Source organism: Erithacus rubecula (genome assembly GCF_903797595.1).
Source record: "Erithacus rubecula genome assembly, chromosome: 1".
NCBI lineage: Eukaryota > Metazoa > Chordata > Aves > Passeriformes > Muscicapidae > Erithacus > Erithacus rubecula.
The window spans coordinates 65,988,656-66,013,677 of NC_136658.1; the positions used below are offsets into that span (position 1 = coordinate 65,988,656).

Consider the following 25,022-nt stretch of genomic DNA (forward strand, 5'->3'; position numbering starts at 1 on the left):
ATAGGTGGTGTGAAAATCACTCATCAGCAAAATTGCCTCTAAGTCCCTGCTCTGCAGTTCCCTGTGTCACCATGCAGACAGATGTCCTCTACACCTACCTCTGTGGCAGGAACTATTTATGTTCAATATTGTTTACAGACCCCAAAACCTCCACGGGGAAATGCCAAGTCGATAGGCTAAGAGCTGAAATAAAGCCATTGTGTGCTTGGTTTTTTCTGCTTTTAAAAGGACAGTGATCTTTTTACAACTCTGCAAAGCCTCTTATTAACAGAAGCACTGCCAGTGTCCTGGGGGCAGTTATGTACCTCACTGTCCAGGACCCCATGTCAGCCCCCCAGGGCCATCAGCCCCAACCAGTGATGCCACATCCAGCTCTACACAGCCCTGCCTGCCTGTCCTCACAGGCATGTCCAGAGCCTGGGGTTTCCGTGGTGCCCCCCAGCTGCCCTGATCCTGGCAGGGGCAACAGGATGGTCCCTGGATGCCTGGCCTGCCCTAACAGACCCATGAGGAGTCATCACTATACCCTGGGGCCTGCAACTGGAGAAATATTAGCACAGGACAAAAATCAAAGGACAAGCTCAGCCTCTCCAGCACCAAAACACCCTGACCCAGCCACTCTATACAAGATATTTTAAAGTTTTGAAAGTGCAGGGATGTTTCTGCTTTCCCTCTGGAACAAAACTACCAAGGACCAACCTGGTTGTGCTTTATCAACTCTGCAGTGACATTGAGTGGCATCCTGAAGAGATGGCTGCTGTCACAATCTTCCCCCCTCAGTGGTCAGAGTTGAAGCCTGGTGCCAAGTCCCACAGGGTCTGGGTCACACTGCAATTGAACATGGTGAGCAGCCAGAGTATCTTCACCTCCAGCCTACCATGGAAGCCTCCAGTCCAGGCTGAATGTGGTTTCCAAAGGGGAGAAAGCTGTCCCCAGGAATCATAGAACAATAGAATCATAGAATGTCTTTGTTTGGAGGGGACCTTAAAGATCATTTAGTTCCAACCCCTCTCCCATGGGGGGGTCCACTTGACCAGGTTGCTCAAAGCCCCATCCAACCTGGTCTTGAACATTTCTGGGGATGGGGCACCCACAGTCTCTCTGGGTAACCTGTGCCAGTGCCTCACCGCCCTCACATAAAGAATTTTTTCCTAATGCTGAACCTAAATCTACGCTTCTTCAGCTGAAAGCCATGGAAACATTAAAGACTTTGAAGGAAGGACTTGAGAACCACAATCAATTCACCAGAATCTATTCCTTGCATGCTAACATCAACTTCCTCCCTAAAAGATGGTGAGCTGAGGAGCCTCAAGGCACATGCTGATGGCATTTCCTGATAATAAGTGAAGAGCTATTCACCCTCCTCGACATACACATAGATGAAGAGAGAAAAAAACCCCATTTTTTACACATAGATGAAGAGAGAAAAAAACATTTTTAGAGTATTTTCTTCTTCCTTTCTAAGCCAAATCCTTATTTGGTCTATTGCAGATTATTCACATGGCAGTCTTGCCTGTACTGCCTGATCTGATTACTGCACCAACGCCTCCATGGCTTTCAAATTCATTTCACAGGTTTCCAAGAAACAGATGCTGATACCTGATAAGTGGCAGCACCTGGATTCAAAACATGTTATCAGTTCATCTGCCTCCAATATCTTGAGTAACATCTCAGCTTGGTGAGGAAGTGTTGCCCTAAACCAGCTAACATATTTCCATGCAGGGAAATAAAGCTCTCCTTCGTAGTTGTTGACATGCAGATTCACACCTTTTTGTTTTTCCTACTTAAGCACACGCAGTCCCAGTGAGTGCAGTGATCCTGTTTCAAATATTTGGTGCCAAGGGCTCCTCTTGCATCCTAGAAGTTACCTATTTGTCACAAATAGCTTTAAATGGCTCTATAGAACAGATTCTTTGAAAGAGTTTTTTATTAAAACAAAAGCAATCATTTGCATACATGTTGATTTTGATTATCAGAAGACACAGACATGGTTGCATAAGTAACAGAAGAAAATGATCTACATGAACTCCTTTCTTTGTCAATTCCAAGCTCTGGATTTCAGTGTATTAACTTGCTTTCTGACATGATGAAATAAGACATTGTTACAGTACACATATTCAGAAACTATGCACAATACCCATTAAAAAAATGAAAACCATATCATATATTCAAATAGTTTGACCATGCTTTCCACAAGACCTCTTACTTGCTCTATGACAGAATTACCCAGGGAACAAATTGGAGCCTAGATTAACAAGGCTCTCAGAAATCTAACTACAGAATGACAAAAAATTTTGAAAAAAGGCACATCAAATAACATATCTGTTATTCTATGGCAATGTATTATATATAACAAGAGCCACTCATGGCAAATAAAGTCAATGAGAGGGTTTGCATAAACTTAGAAGAGCATAAAGTGAAGGAAAACAGTGTTCTTTGCACTGCTCTGGCTGGAAAATTGAGTCTATAGCTGCATTGTAGTAAGACCATTCCTAGGGCCTGTTTAGACACACAGAATTAGTAAGGGAAGCAGCGCAGGACAGAAGGGAAAATTGATGAAAACCACAGTGCCAGTTTTGCTTCCACAAGCACTCCAATGTGGCAGCCTGGTGGTGTGGCAGCTAGGGAGAGTGTTGAACTGCTTGGAGGCAGTGATAGGTGGGGGCCAGGGGCCACTGTCCCCTGCATCACTGCTGTCAAGGACAGTGAGCCCTGTCCCTTCCTCAATGGCTTCTCTTCCCTTCCTGTGGTAGGACTTACACAGCAAAGGGCATTTTTACGCCCCTTCCTGAAGTCTTGAGCCAGATACTACTGCTTCCAACTAACAAATGTATTGCTGTCTTCTGACTAAGTCTTCTTCCTAATCTATTTTAATCCTTGAACTAATTTCTCTGAGGCCTCATTTCACTCTGATGAAGATCAGTGGAAATACATTCTGTTTCTGAGTGCCTTGCCTGTGTTACTCTGACAAATGCAAATCAGTGGGTAATTAGCTACTCAGTCACCAGATAGTCTGTGCCCAGCTATTTCTACAAACAAAAAGCACTAAATCGATGCACTAAATCTACCCCCAGAGACAGGACAATTGTAAAGCACTAAGCACCAATAAACACCAAGCAAAACCTAAAAAACCCCGTAGTGCCAACTGCTGCCAGCAGTACTAGTGGTCAGAGTGGGCAATCCTTTTAAAGGAGGTAAGTACCTGTATGATGCCCTCACATGCAGTACATCAGACCAGATGAACTCTGAACTAGCAGTAGCATTGTCTAAAGATCCATTGCATTTCTCATATTGGCTGCTGCCAGTTTTATCATATGCCTATGTCCCTGAGGTACTAAGCCTGGAAAATCACATCATATCTTACAAGGTAACCATCACTGTAAACATACAGCTTCTGATCTGTGGGGCTATAGTCAATACTCTGGATTGTATCTAACTTTTTATCCATAATGATACTAATTCTACCTTCTTGACCAGTACTTGTGTCATACATGTAGAAGATTTCCTCTTGCTTAGTGTTCAATGGCCTTGTGGCATAAAGAACACCACATAACATGAAAGCATTGGAAACAGATGGCTTGTACTGTCTTGTCTGCCAAGTATTTAGCACATCAAGTGTGGTCTCATTGAGCTTGCTAATCACAATGTTGCCCACGTTATTTTCAGTTGAATATATTACCCATAACCCACTTTCATCCACAGCAAAATCTATGTCCTGCCATGCTACGCCTGCATAAGAGAAGCGGTTACCAACAGCAGCACCTGGAAGCTCCTTCTTCAAAACCTGCGTGTTTGTTTTTATGTCATGCTTCACCATGTACCTCGAACCATAAGCATGATAGAACAAATGATTTTTATAAAGGGCAGCACCACTTCCTTCCCCATATACTATTCTCCTTTCATATGTGGATTTAAACAGCAGCAAATCATCAAAGGAACTATAAATTCTGAAGTATTCTAAGTATCTCCCATCGGTGTTCAATGGTGCAACCCAATAGACTTCCTTCTCTGGGTTAGAGGGATAGTAATCTCTACCCCAGGATCCGTATTTGTAGGAAAAGCCTCTCCAGTTCAGCTTGGCAACATAAGGCTGACTAACATTCATCAGTCCACGGTGAAGGCAGGTACCTGTAAGTAAAGAGAAAAAAGACAAAACAAACAGGTTTTCCAAATGTCATTACTAGCAGAGAGGTTTTGCAGACCGCAGCCTCTAGACTGTGTTTAGTAGAGAATAGCTTTGTGACCAAGCACAGACATAAATGCACAGCTTCATGGGTAAAAAGCTCATTTTTGGGCCAAAGTCAGCAACTGGATGGCACCCAGTGTTCCAAGTTGATTCAAAACTCAGAAAAAAAAGTAGAGCGCATATTATTACACTTATTTGAAAAGGAAGGTGAGGGATTAATTCACAGAAAGTAAGTGCTCACTGTACTGCTCCATACAAGGGACGGACTTCTGTTTCTACCCGTTTGAGGCAGGCCAGCCTGATGCATTAGGAAATCCCTTGGAAAATACAATTTCAGAAGCATTTTAGGTTATTTTCTACCTCAGTGGAATTGAAAGCATGGGAGCTGGGGGGAGGAAAAAAGAATGAGGAGCATCTGATTTCTGTGTATTTCACTGTGAAGGGGAAGAAAGGAGCAGCAGCAGCAGTAATTCCAGAGTCATATTTCAGATTAGCATTCTGCTGTCAAAATCACAGCTTTACAACTGTGTGTCACAGCCACATGGTGCCTTCTACCTCAGGCCCTCAAAGAAATCTGCAGACAGTAACAATCACAACCCAGGAAATGTAGACTGATATTACTCTGACTTTTCATGTGGGGCAACTCTAAAGAAAATACGACTTCAAGCTGAACCAGAACAGCTCTGTTTTACACATATCAACTGCAAAAACATTTTCAGGATCATGGAAAAATTAATTTAAATACAAGAAACAGTTTCCTTTTACTCATGCTGACATTCCTGTTTCCTGATAAATTCTCAATATTATAAGTCACTAGTAGGAAAAAAACTCCACTCAAAAATGTCCCTGGGCTTCTGATGAGTGTGAAGCTGCCACTGGCAAAAAACAGCATGCACTTTTCCAAGTTTTAACATTAGCTTTTTGTATTACTGCCACAAAAGTGTCCCAGATTTTTCTCTGTAAGGTTATTTTCACCTGAGGTAACAGAGACAGAGATATCACCAACTGACACCAACTCAGAAGCTTAGTGGTACTTCAATGTTTCCCAGTTCACCAGGATGTTCTAGCCACTAGATAGTCTTCCCTTTTAAAGATGGAGTACAATATGAATAGACCCAAGTCTCACACATTAATTAGTGAATAAATTAATGGCCACAGGAATTCTGTGCACTGACAGCTATGTGCTCATGAAAGTCAAGACTATCTCTTGAGGTTTTAATACTTGGAGTGGGAACAATGTCACAATTTCTTGCAGCTTCTATGACAAGAATGGCTCATAAGCTCAGCCATATGAAGGGATATCTGGCACATAAATAACCTCTGTCTTAGTACAAAGGAAAAAGAGGAGTATCAGATAAAGATTTTATCTTTTGCCCTCAAAGCTGACCACCCCTAAGCATGGACAGACAATACTTATGGGGTTGAATTGGAAACTCCTGAAACCATGGACAGAAAAAGTCTAGGAGACATTTTGCTCTCTAAGGCTTTGCAGTCCATCTCACAGAAAAGGAAAATCAGAGGTAGACCATTCTACTAAGTAGACCATTCTTTCTAAGTATTCTACTTAGAAAAAGACTGGGAAACAAGATAATTGGTGAAAAAAATGCACAGTTGCAAAAGCAGAGAAATCTTTTCCTGATCTGCTTTGTTCAGGAGAAAGGTGCTCTACCTGTGGGATTAGAAAACCTGTGTCCTGAATGTTAGTAGTGTCCAAGCACTGACATTTGTGCCAATGTGTAAAGTTGATTTGGACAATGAAGCTCTGCATGTCTCCCCCTTTCTCAAAATGTACTCTTTCTCTGCTTCTACTACATAACACCTTCACTCCTAACAGTTTTGTACTAGCGACTGCAACCTGAGGGACATGTGGTTCACCTGCAGTCTCCTCTTAACAGCTGTGAGGAAGGTGGGGAGCAATTTATATCAAATATAAATCACTACAATGAGATAAATCGCTACGTCCTCAGGCCATGTTGGCAACTTCCATGGGGTCAGTATTGTCCAAGGGAGCAAACTTCATCACTGAGTCTCCATCTGATGGCAGAGAAGGTGGCACGAATTGTAAACAGTCCCATCTCCTCCCTCAGACACTTTTGTGTCCTGGGTTTCCTGCAGCTGAAACATGGCATGACCCTGGTTGAATGCTGCTTTCCTTCGTGCCACCAAGAATCCGTTCAAATCAGCATTCCTGGCTCGGAGCAGATGAGCATTTAAGCATGCACTTAAGTGCTTTACAAAGGACGAGGCCCTGAAGCAGAAACCTCATTTCCAAATATAGCACACAAGGCAGGCACTGCTGTATGGCTGGCCAGGCTGTATCTCTGGAAATGGCACGTAGCATGTCTAGTAACATGGCCTCAGCACTTGGCACAGCTACCAGCATTTGGAGGTGCTTACACCTCAGCTCATGCAAAGGAAGAAAGCTATGGCAGCCAGTGCAAAATGGCTTGCAGCCTGCCAACTTCATAAATCAATTTGAACTGGTTTTTTTCCTCATATCTCTATTATGTGTTGTTACCCCTGGCATGAGGACTTCTTTTAAAGCTGGTGACATATTGAATATATTACAGTGCTTAAATCACAATAAACTTATCTCAGAACTAAATGGTTATTAAATGCTCTAAAACTCTTCATTTGTTTAAAAAAATGTAGCACTGAAGCTTGCAGGTAGTGAAGCACTGCTAAGCTCATCTATATGCGACCTCAAATAATTTTTCATGTCATTAAGCAGAACACAGTTCCAGATTTATTTTAATAATTTATACATTGTTTCATAAATAAAAAACAAACGTGTGTTCAGCAGAGAGACCTTTTTTTACAAAAGAAATAATAAATTATTTTTTCTTCCCTTAAAGAGATCTCTCTGCTGAACACTTGTTTGGTTTTTATTTATGAAACGATAAATTATTAAAATAAAGTTAGAAGTGTGTTCCGTTTTAATGACATCAAAAATTGTCTGAGGTTTCCATAGAGTATGTGCTTGATTTTCATTTCCTTGGAAATTCTCCCATAATTATTATTTTTTTTAACAAAAATCCTCTGTGGTAGTCGGGGGTGATCTGTCTTTCACACAGGTTCAGAAGAATTCATTGTTGTTTATTTAATCTAAACTTGCCTCCCTGTCTAGGTCTTGTGGGAAAAAATGCACAAAGGAAACAAAGTGTCATGTAATTTTGTAAATATTAGAAGGTACTTGAAATAAATCCATATGCATTATTCAAACTTTCAAGTTTTTAGCTCCTTTCTCCATTGTTTTGGGCCACAGATAAATGGCATCCTGGTATTTCTGCCTTCCTTTGTCTCATGCTTATGTAGCAGAGAAGGAAAAGACTACCACAGGTACATACACACATACTTGTCCCCAAATAAAGAACCAGTACCTCAGCTCAATTAGATACTAATTCTTTTGATTCATCAGAAAAAGAGCTGATATCTAATTGTCAGGACTGAAGGGAGCCTGACTTGCTTGGCTAACAGGCTGCAGAACTGAGCACAAGGCACATGCTGCTGGGTCTTGCTTTACCCACTTCACTCTGAGGCACTGGCAGAGCACATCAGCTACTTACTCCAATACAGGAAAACATTCCAGAAGCCTCCTCCCACCAAGCAGCTGCATCTGATTGCAGAAGAGAAGGGGCCACTGTTGGCCTACGCAGCCAAGGGCTGAGATCCCAAAGACTAATGAAAAAGACTAAAAGAGAGGCTCATCCTAGCTGCTATTGTCTCACTGTCACAGGAAAACTCACAAAGACACTCCAGTCTTCCACCAGTATCATGGGGGAAAGACACATGCATGCAGCTGCACAAAAGAAGACCCATGTTGGCAACATCTAACTGGGGATGAGGTGGAGGGAGGGCTGGGTTTCATCTGACAAGCCTGAAGGCAATTAAACAGCTAAGGTCCTCCAACTGAGCTCTCTCCAATGGCCCTGAATAAATGCATGTGTTTCCAGGGCAGTTCAGGAAGTCCTGGGGAGGACAACTGGCCAGTTCTTTTCAAGTGCCTCTAGGCATATTTCTCTGATTGTGTATGGATACATTCAGTGCAAAGCACAACAAAAATATTCAAAAACCACAGATGTCTAGAGTCCATAGGAGGTAAAATATAAGCTAAGGCTGAAATCATTATAAGACTCCAATAGGATTGCCTGAGTTTCAGCATTAGGCTACTCCAGGTATTCCTTCTGCTGAGACCCGCTCACCAGTAGCTTGAAATCCTTAATTTCTGAGTGTATAAAATCCAGGAATAAAAAAAAAACACTGTTCCTTTTTCCCTTTCTTTCCATTTTGCCTTTGAATTTCATCTGACTCACTTCTCCCTGCTTCCTTTCTCAGATTATTTCAGTAAGGTGTAACACAGAATCTGCTACAGAGTGCTCAAAAAACCATCCTGGGGTCTTTTCTTTCTATAACTACCCAAATGCAGCCACATGAGATTAGCCCAAAGGAAAATGAATGGATAAAAAATTTCTTTCCACTGGAGTGGTGAGAAGAAAGATGCCATGAACCATTGCAGATAGGAAAGCCAGTGATAATGATGGGGGATGACTACCTGTATGTCAGACACTCAGACACACACCTCCTCACTCAGAGGGTAAGGCAAATGGAAACCAGTGATTTCTTTCTGCTATGTTATTTGAGAACAGGCCTGCTCACTTGGAGAAATACAGCAGCAAAAGCCTTGGGGGACAGAGTCAGAGGGGCTGCATACTATAGCAGTGTGAAGCAAGAAGCTTTAATTAAACTTGCATTTAGACTCATGATCTTAGACAGCTTGGGGATTAGCCAAGCTCGCTCTAGTTCATGCTGCCTACCCAAAATAGGCAGGAGAGAGGATGAAGGGGGAAAGAAAAAGCAATCTGAAAACAGGACAAAGAGTCAGTTTAATACAAACATTATAAATATAATATGAACTAAAATCGGGGCAAGGCCAAGAGGTTTGGCAGGAATTCAAGGCATTCAAGCTTGCAGAGAAAACATACAGAAATTGTATTCAAACACACAAATGGGTGCTAGAAAACTCCAGAGGCTTAGCTGTGAATGCCCATGCAGCACCTCCAAAATGACCATCTAGGAGATGCAGCTCTCTCACATACTTATTCAGTCTTCCCAAGCAAAAGTGTCTTACTGCTTCTAACTGTTTTCAGATACAGTCTGCAAGACATGTAGTTGCTCTACAAAGTCCTCTGCACAGATGACAGCTGTTCCCCAACAGCCACAAAAAGTCACAATATGCTACTTCTGTATGGATTAGCAGGGATCTGAGCCTAGGTAATACCTGGGGTATCTATAGAGCTAGCATCTTCCATCATGAAGTAAACTTGCCTTCCTACAGCAGTTTCTCTGCCTGTTCTTTGTGCCATCTTCAGAGACCACACTCACGCTAAAGGAGGCCATGTGATAATACACTCACAAACATCCTCCAACTTCTCCCAGGTTCCTAACTCTGGACAGAAAAACTCACAGACACCAGAGATTGTCCTCAGCTGATGTCAGTGCTGGTAACTCTCTGGAAGTTGTCATACCAAGTAGAGTTTTGACCTCCTTCATTCTTTTCTGCTACAATGCACTGTTGCATATGCAAAGGTTCCTGAGCTGTCTGACCACTCAGGAATAAGGCAATGCCAAAGGAATACCATTTTGGGACGAGTCTATCCATCCCCCTACCAAGCCCTGAGAAACAATGTTGAATAAGTCCATTGCAGTCACAATTCCATGCAGCTCCATTTACCCATCCCAGAGCTACCATCCTGCTCTAGACCATGACTTGCCCATCCCTGAATGGAGCTGCTCTCCAAGTGTAGTTTCACCTTTCCTACTCGGTGAAAGCTGCTGTGTCCCAGAGACACCAGCCAACCACCCAGATGATAAAAGCAGCCCTCTCATCTATCACTCATGGAACTCAGTACTTTTTCACCAAAAACAAAAGCTTGCTGTAGGCTTGAAGAGGATGAGATTGTTTCTTTCCACACACCATCACCCCCAATAAATCAGTGAGATGTCCTTCAAGTATTTCTAAAACACTGTGGAGGTTTTTTTCATTGACACATTTTAAGTCCTTCCTTAAGGAGCAGAGAAAGGCCTTGAGATTTTTTACTGCAGCTTTTTGTTTCTGATTTCTCTGCTGTCTGATTCCCAGACAAGGTGTTACTCGTGCATTCTGTCAGAGAAACACAGCAATGGCTTGCACAGACATGAGGCCCTAAGGAGAGACTGCTCACCCTAAGGGGAGCTTGTATTTCTGCCTCTCACCTTTCCAATGAAATGCTTGAATTAGCTGACCTCAAGGTTAGTGCTGGTAGGTGCAAATTCATGCTCCTTGAAAGCAGGACACGGCTGCTCCGTTATTATGGGCTCCTCTGGCTGATTGGTAACCAGCTTATGTGAAAAAGCAAGAATCTTCCCCTGGGTATTGTATACAACACAGCACTTTTACTCTTACAATACTCTGGCTAAAGGAACCCCATGTGCATAAAACACTCAGGGGACCAACATGGTTTTAGAAATTCTCCTATCTGTTAGCAACTGGGATTCTTGACCTGGCATATCTAATATAGTGTTTCCTAAATATTTTGCTCCAGTATATCATATCTAACTCTCAAAATTTCTCAGACTATGATTCACTCCCAATGTTATTTTTCAAACTAAATGCAATGTCAAGAAAAAAGTTCTTTCAGTTATAAACAAATTACCACACACCCCATAACTCTTAACACTGTTATATGAAGTGCATTCTGGGAGCCACCAATCAATCCCCAGAATACAACCTTTCTTAGTTAAGAAAACCTTAATTCCATTGAAATCAGTAATACAGCTCCCCCTTATCCTCCAAACAATAATTTTTACCCAGGTCCCTTGACCACCTGTTTTAGAAGCATCTTTTGACTGTGAAGTAAAAGTAATCTTCATGCGAAGCTCCCTTCTGGAGCTTACATCTTAACAGTTTTAGTACATCAACACTTGCTCATACATTTTCCAAGCAGCATTAGAGCAATATTGCCATGAACACAGGTCACTTTCACAGGAACTACTAAAAATCAAAGCTAGCTGGTATAAAACATTGTTGCCCACAGTTAATTGTTCTGAAAGGAAAAAAAATAAAAAAATAAAAAAGAGAGAAGAGGGATAGAGATTTGCTTTTCACACTATAGGTAAGAGGAAGACTGCAACTTCTAGCTGAAAACAGCTACTGTGTTTGTAAGACTTTGATTACTACCTTCATTTTTCTTTTGAACCATTGATGAAACATTAGGAGCTGTCTTCTCAATTTTTCAAGAGATAAGGAGTATCATTAAAACTGTATTTAATATTAACAAAGGGAAGTCTCTGCATTTACAGTTCTAACCATGCATTATATTATCTCTTCTGTGTTATCCCACAGAAATGCTTACCTGGTGGGAAATAAGGGGGTGATGGAGTTTTGGTTGCATTCTCTTCACACTCTTTCAATCGATTCTGCAGAGACACAATTTGTCGACGAATGGCAAGGACATTGTTTTTGTCCAGTGACTCTAGTTCACTTACTAGTATAGTCAGATTAGTGATCTAGAGGGGGAAAAAAAGACAGCAAGTTTAATGTCAGTGTTATTTTACAGCTATTTGCAGGTAGGGCTGATCACAGAGGATGCTGCAGAAAAAGGTTCTAAGAAATAGGCCTTATCCTTGTGGCCTCAGCTTGCCATTTCCAGCAGAGTATGCAATCACAAGATTAAGACTAAGTTGTATAAACTATGCAAAAATAGTGTTATTTTACTCGTAGTGTAAAAATGTCCAGTAAGTCTTAGGCAAGTACTAGCAGTTAAACATAAAAAGTACTTATTCCAGCCTTACAAAAGTATCTGCAAATTTTATTTGCAAAGATAAATAGTAATTTTAACCACCTGCTTGATGATCTAGCGGGCAATGGAGCAAATGAGATTTCACTTTCCATCTTAAGTAATTATTCTCTCTAGGTGAGTGATTAACTACAATTTGGAAAATGTGATTTATAGTCTGCTAGGAAGGTGATAGTCTTTCCTACTTCTTGATTTCATATTGATTGGGCCACTGCCTTAGCAACCAGCAGCTAATTTTTTAATTATCTAAATTAAAGCACAGAGGCTTTCAAGCATGGGGGTCTGTAAATTAATATTTATTATAATAATTTAATTAGCCTGTGTGTTTAATGTTATGCAAAACTTTTAACTTTCAGACAGATATTTGGCAAAACTAGAGTGGACTCCATTTGCTTTGGGGTTTCTTTACTTTTCTGTGCTCTGTATTAAGGAATAAGATGTTAATACATATAAGGTCAAGCTTTCCTTTAATTTATGCTGATGAAATGCTAAAATAATTCAGCTAGCTGCAGTAGAAACAGACTGTATTTCCTCAACCTAAACACTAAAGAGAGAATAGACTATCTGTGTATTTGAACCCTCTGTGGCTAATTAAGACCTTGGCAATACCTCCAAATATATTTGCTCAACAATGGCACTGCTTCCAACAAGGCTGGGTTTCAGCTGAGTGACCAGTCTCTCTAGGTCACTGATTTCCACTTTCAGTAACTGGAAGTCCAGCTCTGTGTAAGATATGCCACCAGTCTCCACTTGCTGCACTCTGATGGTTAGATTGAGGATCTGCTGCTGATACAGTTCAATTTTTTTTGAGTACTCCCTAACCTGAAAGAAAGAAAAAAAGACATATTGAAGTCCAGGCTGGCAAATAAAATAAGCCCATTTGACATCCTTTTCATATTTCTGAGTACCCAATGCATAGCTTCCACATACTTGCCATATATATTCTTCACATAAACTGCATGAATGTAATTCTTGTCACATACATAAAAAAATATGAAATTTAACCCTCATTTATTGTTGGCAGTTTCAGAAAATCCCCTCAGGAATGCCTGGGGATAACCGAAGGCAGAATTTTACTCACAGTCTTCCATTTTCTTAATTCATTGCCAATATTGTCTTTGTGAGCTAATTTTATCCTCAGTATGCCAAGAACTTACATTGGTGAAAATTTTATTAGGAAATCTGCAGTGTATTATCTCTCAAAAGCAACCAAAGAAGGCTGCAAAATGCAATAAAGTATTCCCAAGTTTTCAACTTCATTTCCTATTAACACTGAATCCAAATAGGACTTTACCCTGTGTGTATTTGAATTGTGTCAAACATTGGCAGAACTGATCTGATGCTTGTCTTTGGGCAGGAAGGAAATACTTAAATACAGTGTTAGAAATCAAATCTGGTTTAAATGAAAGTGTTAAATATATTGCTGGTATTAGCTGGAGTAATTGATACAGCAGCCTTGAAAGTGTTAAATATATTGCTGGTGTTAGCTGGAGTAATTGATACAGCAGTCTTATCAGTCTTTGAACCATTAAATAGTTGTCCAGATAAATATATTTTCACACATATATCTGCTGAGGTAAAGGTCACAGTACAAGCATTGTGAAGCAGAATGTTAAGAATATTATATGGATTTGGGACTTCCCTTAGAAATGTTAGTTCCTTTAAATTTAATGCTTTGGTAAAGGGGCACAATTTCTCTCCCAGATGCTTCATATATCATTATATCATGAAAGATAAGTAGGAGTAAATATAAATAGTTTGCTGCACTACTAACTTTATATTTATACCCTCAGATGGTATTTGTGCCTCTATCCACAGCACTGTAATTTCCGTTACTATTACTTCTTCTGCTGAAAGACTTAGCCTGCACCTTCTCAAGCATTCTTGCATTATCTTAACATTAAATAAAAGTTGGTACTTTTTTACCATTGTCTCTGAAATCCTGCCATGGTGTGAAGACCATGGGCTTCCTGTTTTTCTGCTCTGGCAGCAGCACTAAAACAGGGACTCAGAAAAAACCCCACACTTATCAAATTATTCCTTTCAATCTTGATTGAATCTTGTTTACAAAAGAGGAGGTATGGGAGATCATGGCATGGAAATTTATGACGAGGATCTTTTAACATCATAAATTATTTAGTGATGTGGATTAAGAAGGAGAAGCCTAAGAGTAGGTCCTCTGTTCAGAAGTACAATTATCAATAATGGCACAACTACACTATAAATCATAAACCATTACAAAAAAATCCTTGCATGGACATACACAGTATATACCAAAACCAGGATGTTCAGTTCCATGTATTTAAATCTGAGTTTGAAACAGACCTTCTATTCTAAATGTGTACAGCCAGACGTCAAGCTGCTCAAAACTGTGATGTTTCCACAAGCTGTAGCAGAAGCACCCTGGCTCACAGCACTGGATGCTCTAGATCTCCCATATCAAGCCAGGATAACTTCAAGTTATTGAATTAAGAATCTAAAGTTACACAATTCAAGTTATACAATTAGGAATCAAAAAATAACAGCCTGAAAGACTTAGACCTAGTTCCTTGTAACTGGCTAGCAACAGTGATAACTGGGATTACATGCCCTGGCTGCCACCATCTTCTGGTAGGGAATAGCAGGAGAAACAAATCCTTTCAGAAAATCAGAGGTAATTGGACCTCATACTTTCACTGATCACCAAAATCAGTTTGGCATTGAAAGAGAACCTCAAAAAAATTCATCTGGAAAAATTTTTCAAAGGTGAATGTTTAAACTGTGTGCCTAGAGTTTGTAGGACAACAACAACAAAACAAAAAAAAAAAAAACAACAACAACCAAAAAAAAAATTATTACTACAGCCTGAGAAGTACAAAGTAAGTCCATTTTTGAGCAAAATTGCACTGCTGTGTGAAGCTATGTCTATCACAGAGGTATCTGGAAATCTGTCCATGTGTTAATAACCTTTCTCATGGTAATACTGCTAATAATTAATAACCTTTCTCACAGTAATACTGGTAATAATAATGCAATACAGACCAAATGTACAAACCACTGAAATAAACAGGCTGCTGGAATTAGTGATGGCTACTCATTAGTGAGAAGCCTGTGAATTTGAAGCTTTCTCCAGGGTTTTCAGAGCCTGGACAAATTGCTGAGGGCTGGAACAAGCCATACATAGTTATTTCAGCCGTGACTGCAGAATGCAGACCTGAAGTTCTCCTCCCGTATCAGGATTTTCACTCAGCCAACCATCTAGGTCATTTAAGGACATGTCACCACCATCCAGCAGAGTCTGAGCTAGCACCATCACTCTGCAGTGCTCTGCACAGCCACACCAGCGTCGCAGGGAACTTAAGCTAATAGCTCCCCTGGCGAATTATTGGACAAATAAAATTTTCTCAGCAGTGCTGCACTAACAGGTCTATACTGCTTGTGCAGAAAAATCCAGCACATATGTTAAGCATTGCAATGCTCTGTGTGGAGATTCCCACCTGCTCAGATCTGCCTAAGGAGTTTCTGTGGGTTAGAAATATCAGTAGAAAAAAGAACACAACATTGCTCTGTTGATTGGCAGATAGATTTAAGCAGCTTGTAATCCCTGCTCTTCTACTGCATCTACCTGCTAGGGACTGTCTGTAGTCTCTTGACAGGCTGGCACAGAAATTCTGTGCACATCCTATTTTTAGGGATACAGAACAATAACAAGTACTGATTGCTGCTGCATTTGTCATAAAAGCCTTAAGTAGGGTATGGTGAGTGCATAGGGCCTGGATTAGCCCTTTATGGGAAGAAAATGGAACCTTGTGAGGCACATGTAAGGAAAAACACCCTCAGTTTCAGTTTTTCTTCATTCCAAGCATTTTCACCTTCATTTAATGAAAAGGGCAAGAAAAATCTGCAATGCTCATTTAGTGTGTCATTTACCTGCAACTGGTATTTATCAAAACAGGTTTTGCAGCATGCAAGCAGACACTTCTCCAGCACACATTTGGAGAGTACAGAAGGGGGAACAAAGGTGCAAGATGAAGATGCAAAAGAAAAAATGTGGGAGGAATGAGGGAAGACAAGAAAGAAATTACAAACCCAGCAACTTTCTAAAATATCTCAGCCCAGGACACTGGCTTTGAGCAGGCCATAAGGAGCAAGGCTGGTAGACTGCCTTCTCAGAAGGAGAAGAATTCCATGGCAGGTTAACCTGTTTTGAAAAGCAGGGATTTTTTTTGCTCCTGTTTGTTAAGTGAGAATGTTGTGGCCATTGTGAGCAGTATTCTGAAAGGCACTTTCTCTCCTTATGATCATGTGCTGATCTTCCCCTGTTAATAGAATTGTCCTCTCCCTTTTCCTATTGAGAGGAACAGCCAATTCCCACTTTGCTTTAAAAGGTTAATTTTCTTCTGTAATCATAATTATGCTGGCAAAGGTTGATGTGACAGAGAAAAAATTAGTCTGGTATTTTCAGCCTACGGTTTGTACTCACTTGGCACATGAGAGCATCTCTTTATCTGTAAGCTTCCTTGCCTGCTGATTCTATAAAAGGACCCCCTTGCTTTTTGAATTAGCCAACAATCAGGCAAAAGGTTAATGATTCAATCAGATTGTTTATCTGGGACTTTTAGCACATGGAAAGCATCTTTAAGAGGGTCCAATCCTGCAGCTCTTATCCAGGAAATGTTCCCATGAGCTTCAAAGGGTATTTTAGAAGAGCAACAAAAGCATGGATTCTCTGTCAAAAGAGGAAGCATTCAGTAGAAATTCCCACTTCTGTGGTGAGACTAGGTTATGTCTGCATGCAATTCATTAGGAATTTGCTCAGGATCATTTCTAATAATGATCAATATTGAAAGCTTGGGTTTCCTCCATTTCATCATTTCCTGGTCTCTATGAGCATATCATGACTGGAGTAACATACAGGATTGCATAAGAAGCATTTTTTCTACAATTGGAAAGGCAAAGAATTTTAGAGCATGGAGATTTATGCATGACAGGATCTCAGAATACCTAAGTTCAGATATCAATAGGGTAATGCTCAAAACCTCTCTTCTTTCTACTAAAGAATTAGAACATTATAATTGAGGAATCTCACACACATCAATTTACACCAAAATTCAATCTGTTCATTTCAATTTCTGACCTAGAGTGTCATATCACACCAAAGTGTATGTCACACTTCAGCTAGATGCATTGTAACACTGCTTGGCTGATTGGTCTCGACAGGATGAAATTCAGTGAAGCCTGAGTTAGGCCAAGAATTTTCACTGTCTACAAGGAGAATTGCAAGTCGAGGTCAGTGTCTACACTGTGGTACACTGCTGGGCACAGAAAGGTGACAACAGTCACAGCAGCTGACACCAGCTGGCAACGTAGACATTAAAGTCTAGGGTGAGGACTCGGCTTGCCCTGAGTTTAGAGGTGAGTTTCAGGTACAAATATGGACACCTAATTTCAGGAATTTATAGTAGCAGCCTGTGTCTTTATATAAGCAAGGTGTCTGAACTCATTGGAAATCTGAGGCTGTCCACACAGAGAGGTCAAGCATGGGATGCTCCAATATCTGGCTGGCACTGACCTAAAGGGAACATGCACCGTTCTGAGGAAAATACCAGTAAGAGATAGGTTACACCAGTGCAAGAGACTGGGAAAGTTGGTACACAACCACCCTGAAGAATCATGCCAATATTTGTCTGGGAATCATGCCTCTCATCCTGTCCCAGCACAGTTACCTTCAAATGCTGGCACTGACCATAGTGGGAACAGCATAGGAGCCTGAAATCTCAGTGATTTTCATGGTTTATTAACCCTGAGCTGCACTTCCATGCGCCAAAGAATCAGGTAACTCCTGTGCTTGAAGGCAGCAAGACTTATGTCAGCTTGTCCTTCATGTGCCTGCTGACAGCTGAATGTGTTTCACTGTTAGCTCCAGCTCTTTCAAAACAAACTATTTGAACTGAAAGATCTTACCACAGGATCCTATGCCTGTTGTTGTGGGCTTTATGCACAACTTCTTATCTGTTCTTGATTATACCAGAGGAGGGTTATGAATATTTATGATTAAAATTTATAATTTAATGCTTTGCCTTTTCTGCTGATTAATTCAAGGACACTTCATTTCTTGAGATGCTTGCTTTCCAAAGAAAACACTTTCTGCTGGACACCCAATCTGAATCCTGAATATTTATCCACCATAAAAAGTCAAAGGCAGATTCCTGTCTTCACAGGCAGCTTCACCCAGTGCACTTCAGCATGCATATGTTTGCCCAAGGTCCTCAAAAAATGGATCTCAATTCATGCAACAAGCAGCCAAAGTTGTGTATGTTTGTCTTCAACAGAAATGCATAATTCAGCAGTCTCACTGCCACAGCTTCAGATGTTGACAAGAAAGATTTTTTTTTTTCATTTATTTATTTTTCCCTGTGAGAGCAGAAGCAGTGAAGGGGCAATTATTCACCTACTTCTTCACTCTGGGCTGTGGTGACCTTTCCCCTCTTTCCCTTCATTGCCTTCTCACAATCTGGCTGGCTTGATACAAATAATAACACATGAAAGAGCAGGAGGCTTGTCTTCCTATAGCATCATGTAGCAATCACAACCTAATAAAACTGAGCCAAAAGAGGAAAAACATAATCATTCTTCCTAGCTGAAAAAGCCTAGAAAAAAGACCTGAGAACATTCAAATATATATGATGTTACAATGTCAAAGATTAGAGATTTAATAACTTTTCTTCTTGTTCCTACAGAGCTCTTTCCCACTGTCTGAAAGACACACCACAGAAAAATGCTGACTGCTGTACTTTTTCATAGGCAACCATTCTTCAGAAAAGATATAACTGTTATTTTTTAAGAAAAAAGAGCACCTTACTTTAGAAAGCTCTGCCTCAAACTTCTGTGAGAGTGTTGTGGTTATAACTTCCAATTGCTCAACCTTCTGCACTGGAAAGGTGGTATCCGGCAAGTACACGGAGCACTGGCAAGTTCCCTCATCATTCACAGAGCCAGACACATTGGCAAAGAGCTGCAAAAACAAAATGGTAAGAAAAAAAGGGTTAACATTCTTCTCTAGAATCAGTATCTAATAATGTCTGGCAATAATATGAGTTGTGCCAGTCATCAGTTGGTGATGATTTGAGATCATCAATTTCATTACTAGTCATTCTTCACCTTTTTCTTCCAAGGAACTCAAAATATCTAGCAATTTTTATGACTAATCCTTACAAATCTCTCTAAAAGTAGTTAAATATTCCTTTAAAGATTTTAGCATTGGAAAAATGGAGACATATAATAGTCCTTACTTTCCCGATCTTGTGAACAACATTCCTAAGATAATGAAATAAATTTTCCAGCAGATAGAAAAGCAGGAAACAGCAGGAAAATAATAACATAGAAAGTTTGGTCTTACAGCTACTATTCTGTTCATCAAAATTGGACAAATCATTTAGTCATTTATATCCATAGAGAGGAAAGCACTGAAATAGAACTAGTAACCAGGAATGTTTTGAAAAGAAAAATCTTTCATTTGAAGATTTGCAGCCAGCCACAGCAAACAGACGTGCATTTAATTATACACCACTGAAAGGTGATGAATTAAATATGCAGGTTTGGCCTAGGGTAGAGGTTCTTACTTTGCTACAAAATATTTCTCATAACACCCACACATCACAGCCCACCCATCCATCGTTGTGGGTAGTTGGCAAAGGTCTTGCCCATGAATTGCCTTGTCCCATTTGTCTGCATGCTCACAGCACCATCACCAAGCAATGTGCATGAGGGACAGAAAGGTCAGAGCTGGTACCTCCTCATCTTGCCATAATTTACAGCCAAGGCACACTGTAGTCTATAAACATCAGGCTGAATACTGAATGTGTTCAGAACAGTTCTTTTTTGTTTGTACACAAAATGTTTCCAATTCATAAACCTATCACAAATTTATTAATAAAGATATTTGATGTTACTTTAAAATATTCTGGCACACACTTCAATGCAGCTGCATACTTTAAAGCTACAGACTGGGTCTTTAAACACTTCTTTCTATAATCTCTTCTCCTGTCTTGCAGAAATCCCAGTGTTATTCATGTGTTTTCTCTTTTCCTTTCCCTCCTAAAAATAAAATAAGCAAACACCAAAACAGTGTCCTGAGAGCTGACATTTCAGCACTTCTTCCCTTGCTTTTTTACAGTGGTTTCAACTAACATCCTTACTGAAAAAACAGTCCAGGACACACTGTGATGACTGGCAGCAAAGTTGTCTTGACCTGTGATCCCAAAAAGAAAAGAGCAGCAAGCAGGAATCATCCCAATTCACACTTCTGGCAACCTCTTTACTGCAGTCACAACAAACTGCATGCATCTCATTTTGAAAGAAGGTGTGGAAAGTAGTTCTATCTGTGTTATTCAAGCACCATGGGCCTCAAAACTTCACTCAGACTGCTGAAGACATTTAACATGAAAGGGAGCAGAGAAGTATCTCATGGCATTCCAGAATGTCCCAGCACATAGCTTCCATTGATTTCTCTGCCAGGCAGGTTACCAAAGCACTTCTGAAAATCCCACTGAGAGCATACTATGTCTAAGTTTCCAAGTATTTTTGAAGATATGGCTATCAGTATGTAAATTAGTATGAAAAAATAGTTCCTAAGCCACTTAGATATTTCTGCACCTCCAAGTCCTCAGTGCATTGGCATGGTTGGGATGGCAGGCAAGTTGCTCAGCAATAAAAAAAGGAGCAGATGGGAGAGACCAAAAGAAGAAATAAATGTGGCTTAGTGAGTATACGGGACCTTCTCTGAGACCCTTGCAGGTTAGCATGCTAATTTTCATGTGGAAGGCATTGTGTTCTGTTCCTCCTGTGCATTACACAAATAGGAGTCCATGTATACAAGAGAAAGTATGCTATTCATTGTATAGCAATAGCTATACCTTCATATACTGTATCTTTATGTGCTATATCTTTGTATGCATTACGTACCCTGCTGTAAACAACAGTCTCAACTGTACTACACCAATGAGTTTTCTAGACTTACCCTGCCTATTTCATGTGCTAAAAAGCCCATTCATACATGTGTTCAGATATCTCCTAAGAAACCTCAAACAGATGCTTTTAACCTCCCTGTGAAAAACAATCATTATATTTTAACATTTGAATTAGGAAGGAGCTTTGAGTTGAAGGCAGATCTTCACAGCAGTAAGTGCAGCTTATATTGAAGCCAACAGTTTCCCCAAAAGACTGGAAGCAGCCTGGGCAGACAGAACTGCTTCCATTCTTCCACTGACATTACAAACATAGGGATCATGATGTTGACAAGACCAAGGAGCATTGTTTAGTTAAAAGCCCCTTGGGTCAATAAGTGCTTCAATCAAAATATAATACCAGCCAAATGACAACCATGTAACAAAAATGTCTTCTGTCATCCTGTAGAAAAATAGATGAGATAGACTGCTACTTTTGATGGAGTTGTATGGTTTTTAAAGTTTAATAATTTATACAGAACGCTTAAAAGAGAGCAAACTGTCCTAGCCTACAGCAAGGACTTGACAGCAACATTTCACTCTGCAAAATTAAGCTGTTACATATACATATTTGAAGCTATGAGAAATGTTCCTTTTCCACATCCCTTCAAATTAACAAAGGGAGTAGGAGCAAGCAATTACTCAATTTTCTGAAAATCAGGAAATTTGTCACTGTAGGCTCATGACATTCTCAGCTCTAAATCAGCTATTTGCTCATCCTAAGAAAAAGAATGGGATCCACAGAAAGCACATAGCAGGGCCACAGTAGGCACAGAAGGTGCCACCTCAGATGGGCAAGGAGATGGATAAAGTTTGGGTCCTGCTAATCAGACTCCGAAAGATAGCCATGACTCCATTTGACTTTCTAAATGCTCTACTGGAGCCAGAGACTCCACTCTGTCTCAGGAGAGGTTCCTTCACACACTCCATATGCCACACTGGGCTTTCTCAGACATACAAAAAACCTGCTGTGAGGCTGAACCTGTGCTTTGAATCAACCCTGTTTTTGACAACAATTTGCAGGACCATACAGAGCAAGTGTGGCCCATTGAATCTGTTACAAAGTGAACATGTTATTAAACAGTCACTGATATAAAGAGGGAAAGAAACTGGACTCCAAAATCTGCAGATCATGGGCTTGAGCACTGTACCAGGAGGCAGAGAAATAAGACTCAAGTCCCTCTATCACCAAATAGCTGATAATATTTTAACTAGGTAGAAGAGGGAAAATCAAGATTTTTCACTTCCAGCAACCACAAGTGGGCACTCCTCAGAAGATACTTTCAAGGCCCTGTTCTAGTTTATGAGAAGAGTCTTCCTCAGAGAGATTGCAATCCCCAAACTGTTTGCCACATTGTCATTACATCTCCAGGGCCCCATCTGTTTCATGTCTGTGGTCCAGTTCAGAAGCTACAAGGTTAATGCCAAATTTTTGTGTCTGACTTACGGCACTGAATGTCATGGTAACAGTAGTGATGATTTTGGAGATTCACTGCTTCCTGAAGTACTGGATACACAACACAAAAATACTTTTTCCAGTCAGCACAACTAGCTTACACGTGTCAGAGTTAAGTCACTAACTTAGCTGAGTAGCATTTAAAGAAAAGGACACAAGTACCCAAATTTGGTCTTTTCTGGACCATATTGAAGAATTGTAATGGTTATACCTTTGGGGAAGTGTTCGATTCACCATTCATATTCCTAGGCTGAGCCAGATATGGAAGCATCGTACTGAGATGAGTGGTCTGAAAAGCAAAGGAAAGATTTTTAGTGTGATTTCCTGCATATTGGCACCATCCCTTCCACACCAGTTAGCCCTCATCCTGCAGCTCCAAAGCACTTTGATTTTATTATGGGAGCTATCCTGAGCAACTGTAAAATTTCTGATCTGCTGCTGAGGAGACAGTTTCCCTGGGCACAATGTCACTTCACAGACACCTCTTCCTGAAGAATGGCTCTGTGTGACCAGAGCAAGGCAGGGGATACTCAGCCTGTCCAGGAGGTGTGAGCTGAGGATGTGACAGGCAGTTGTGGCAGACTGCATGGCAGTCTAAAGGGACAGTGCCATGTCCCTCTGCCCTAAATCCAGAGATTACTGTCCTCCCAGCAGGAATGTCCCTTCCTCACCACCTAGATCACGCCACAGCCTCTAAGCAGAGGACTCACTGCCCCTTTCACACCAAGCTGTCAGGCTTGGGAAGCTGTGATGGCTGGGAAACATGTCCCACTCTGCTAGTAGCACCTTGGAGGTGACATCATCCCACCGTGGAGAGGGAGCACTGGGAGAAGACACTGCACTGCCAAGGATACAGCCAGATCCACCTCAGAAGCCTTTTATGCAATAAGAATATTTAACTTCAACTTCTTCCTGTGGCTAATGCCTGCCCTCCTGCCACAGCAAGGACAGCAGCTGCCACCCTGGCACCATACTGGGGGTTACCATGGCCCCACACAGTGTGAAGAGCATGGTGCATTCCCGTGATGCAGCACACTGTCACCTGTAATGGGATCTCACCGAAACCTCTGTCCAACTGGGAATTGGAGCAAGACACCCTCAATGTCAAATGGTGTAACAGACAGAGCATCAATCACCACTAGGTCTTTCTGCATTTCCCAAATTCCAGCTGGAACCCTGTTCCTGAGGCAGGGGGTGGTGGGGAAACCCAAATGGCCGGCAAAGGGCAGGTCTATTAAGTGGCACAGTATAAACAAGCTTTGTGGGACAATTTGTCAAATAAGCCCTCTTGAAAAGGCACTTGTGTGCTCATACAATTACACTGAACATGATGGGCAGCTGATAGCAAGTAACAGTGTTAGGGAAGAGCATCACAAGTTGTGCAAATTACACAAATTGAGGACTAACTTAAAGCTAAGCAGATTAAGGAGGACTTTCTCCCCTATTAAGCTTTCTATCCTCAGCTTATCAACATACATTATAACACCTCCATCTTGAATTTTGCAACTTTTCATTCTTTGAGCAGATAAAAGCACCTTCCCAAGAGGTGCTAACTTCACTGCCTGCATCTACAACATTCCCAAACTTAAAAAAAAATGTAACTAGGAGCACATAGCAATTTTCTGGTTCGTGAATAAACTAGATAAACTAGAAAGAATTATCAGGAAACAAAATGGGGTTTTTCCCTCACATTTTAACTAATAAGTACCAAAAAAGCAGCCATTTTTGCTCAAACAAAACCAAAATGCTTTGCTTCATTTAAAAAAAGTTCTTAAGATATTCACAAACTCTTTTTCTGAAAACAGAAGCCCCACTTTAAACTTGGGGGAAAAAAAGGACAGTACAAAATCAAAACTTCATCAAAAATTCATTAATATCATTCTTTGCTTTAAAAAAATATTTTTTAGTTTTATCCTTCCCCCTTGAATTGGATGTAGCTTTTGGAGGTTATTTTTGGAGGTTATTGTGGGGGGTTTTCTGATTGATTTGGTCTGGTTTGAATTTGTTTCTTGCCCAACCAGATACAGTTTTTTAGGGGAGAGGGAGAGCACCCAATAGTAACCAACCAATATGGCATTCATGTGCCCAGTCACGGAGTATGACAGAAATCATGTAACTGGGAAAGCTGCCACATCCCAATTCCTTCCACATCAAAGAGGTGGATCTGTTCCTGCTATAAACCCTTGCTAATTAATTAGAAGCTACACAGAGCATTTAATATCCACTCAGATCCTCACTGGGACTTGCACTCATCTAACCAAAGGCAGAATTTAACTCTGACTTTAAACCTGTGCCTTACTTTTACATTTATTACCCAGTCCCTATACATTAGCTGGGGGGAGGATGGAGGAATACTTTAAACTTTCTCCATGCAAAGACCTCAACATTTATCTAATAATGTTCCAGTAACCTTCAAAGAATTTTCAGCAATCTAAACTACATGAGAAGACAAGAAGGCAACAAAGCTCAGGTTATGAGACCCCCATCTTACCACTGCTGCTGCTGCTGTCGTCCCACCCACAGCACTCATGCCCTGCATGAGGAAAAGCACAGCCACCAGT

At 40.7% G+C, this 25,022-nt stretch overlaps 1 protein-coding gene across 1 annotated transcript; it reads right to left on the reverse strand.

Moving 5' to 3' along the window:
• Nucleotides 1-1,922: 1,922 nt before the first annotated feature.
• OLFM4 (olfactomedin 4) lies at nucleotides 1,923-25,022 on the reverse strand. Its single transcript, XM_079315829.1, has 6 exons — nucleotides 24,953-25,022; nucleotides 22,673-22,750; nucleotides 18,863-19,015; nucleotides 12,631-12,843; nucleotides 11,578-11,731; nucleotides 1,923-4,128 (listed from the first exon to the last, which is right to left on the reverse strand). The coding sequence occupies exons 1-6, from the start codon at nucleotides 24,998-25,000 to the stop codon at nucleotides 3,335-3,337; spliced, it is 1,440 nt and encodes a 479-aa protein (XP_079171955.1). The 5' UTR covers nucleotides 25,001-25,022; the 3' UTR covers nucleotides 1,923-3,334.

Bases quoted from the DNA above. Each gene is read 5' to 3' on its own strand.
- OLFM4 (XM_079315829.1), bottom strand. From the start codon at position 25,000: ATGCAGGGCATGAGTGCTGTGGGTGGGACGACAGCAGCAGCAGCAGTG. The intron at 22,751-24,952 runs GTAAGATGGGGG...TTTGCTTTTCAG, and splicing joins CGACAGCAGCAGCAGCAGTG to ACCACTCATCTCAGTACGAT. The intron at 19,016-22,672 runs GTATAACCATTA...TTGTTTTTGCAG, and splicing joins AATCGAACACTTCCCCAAAG to CTCTTTGCCAATGTGTCTGG.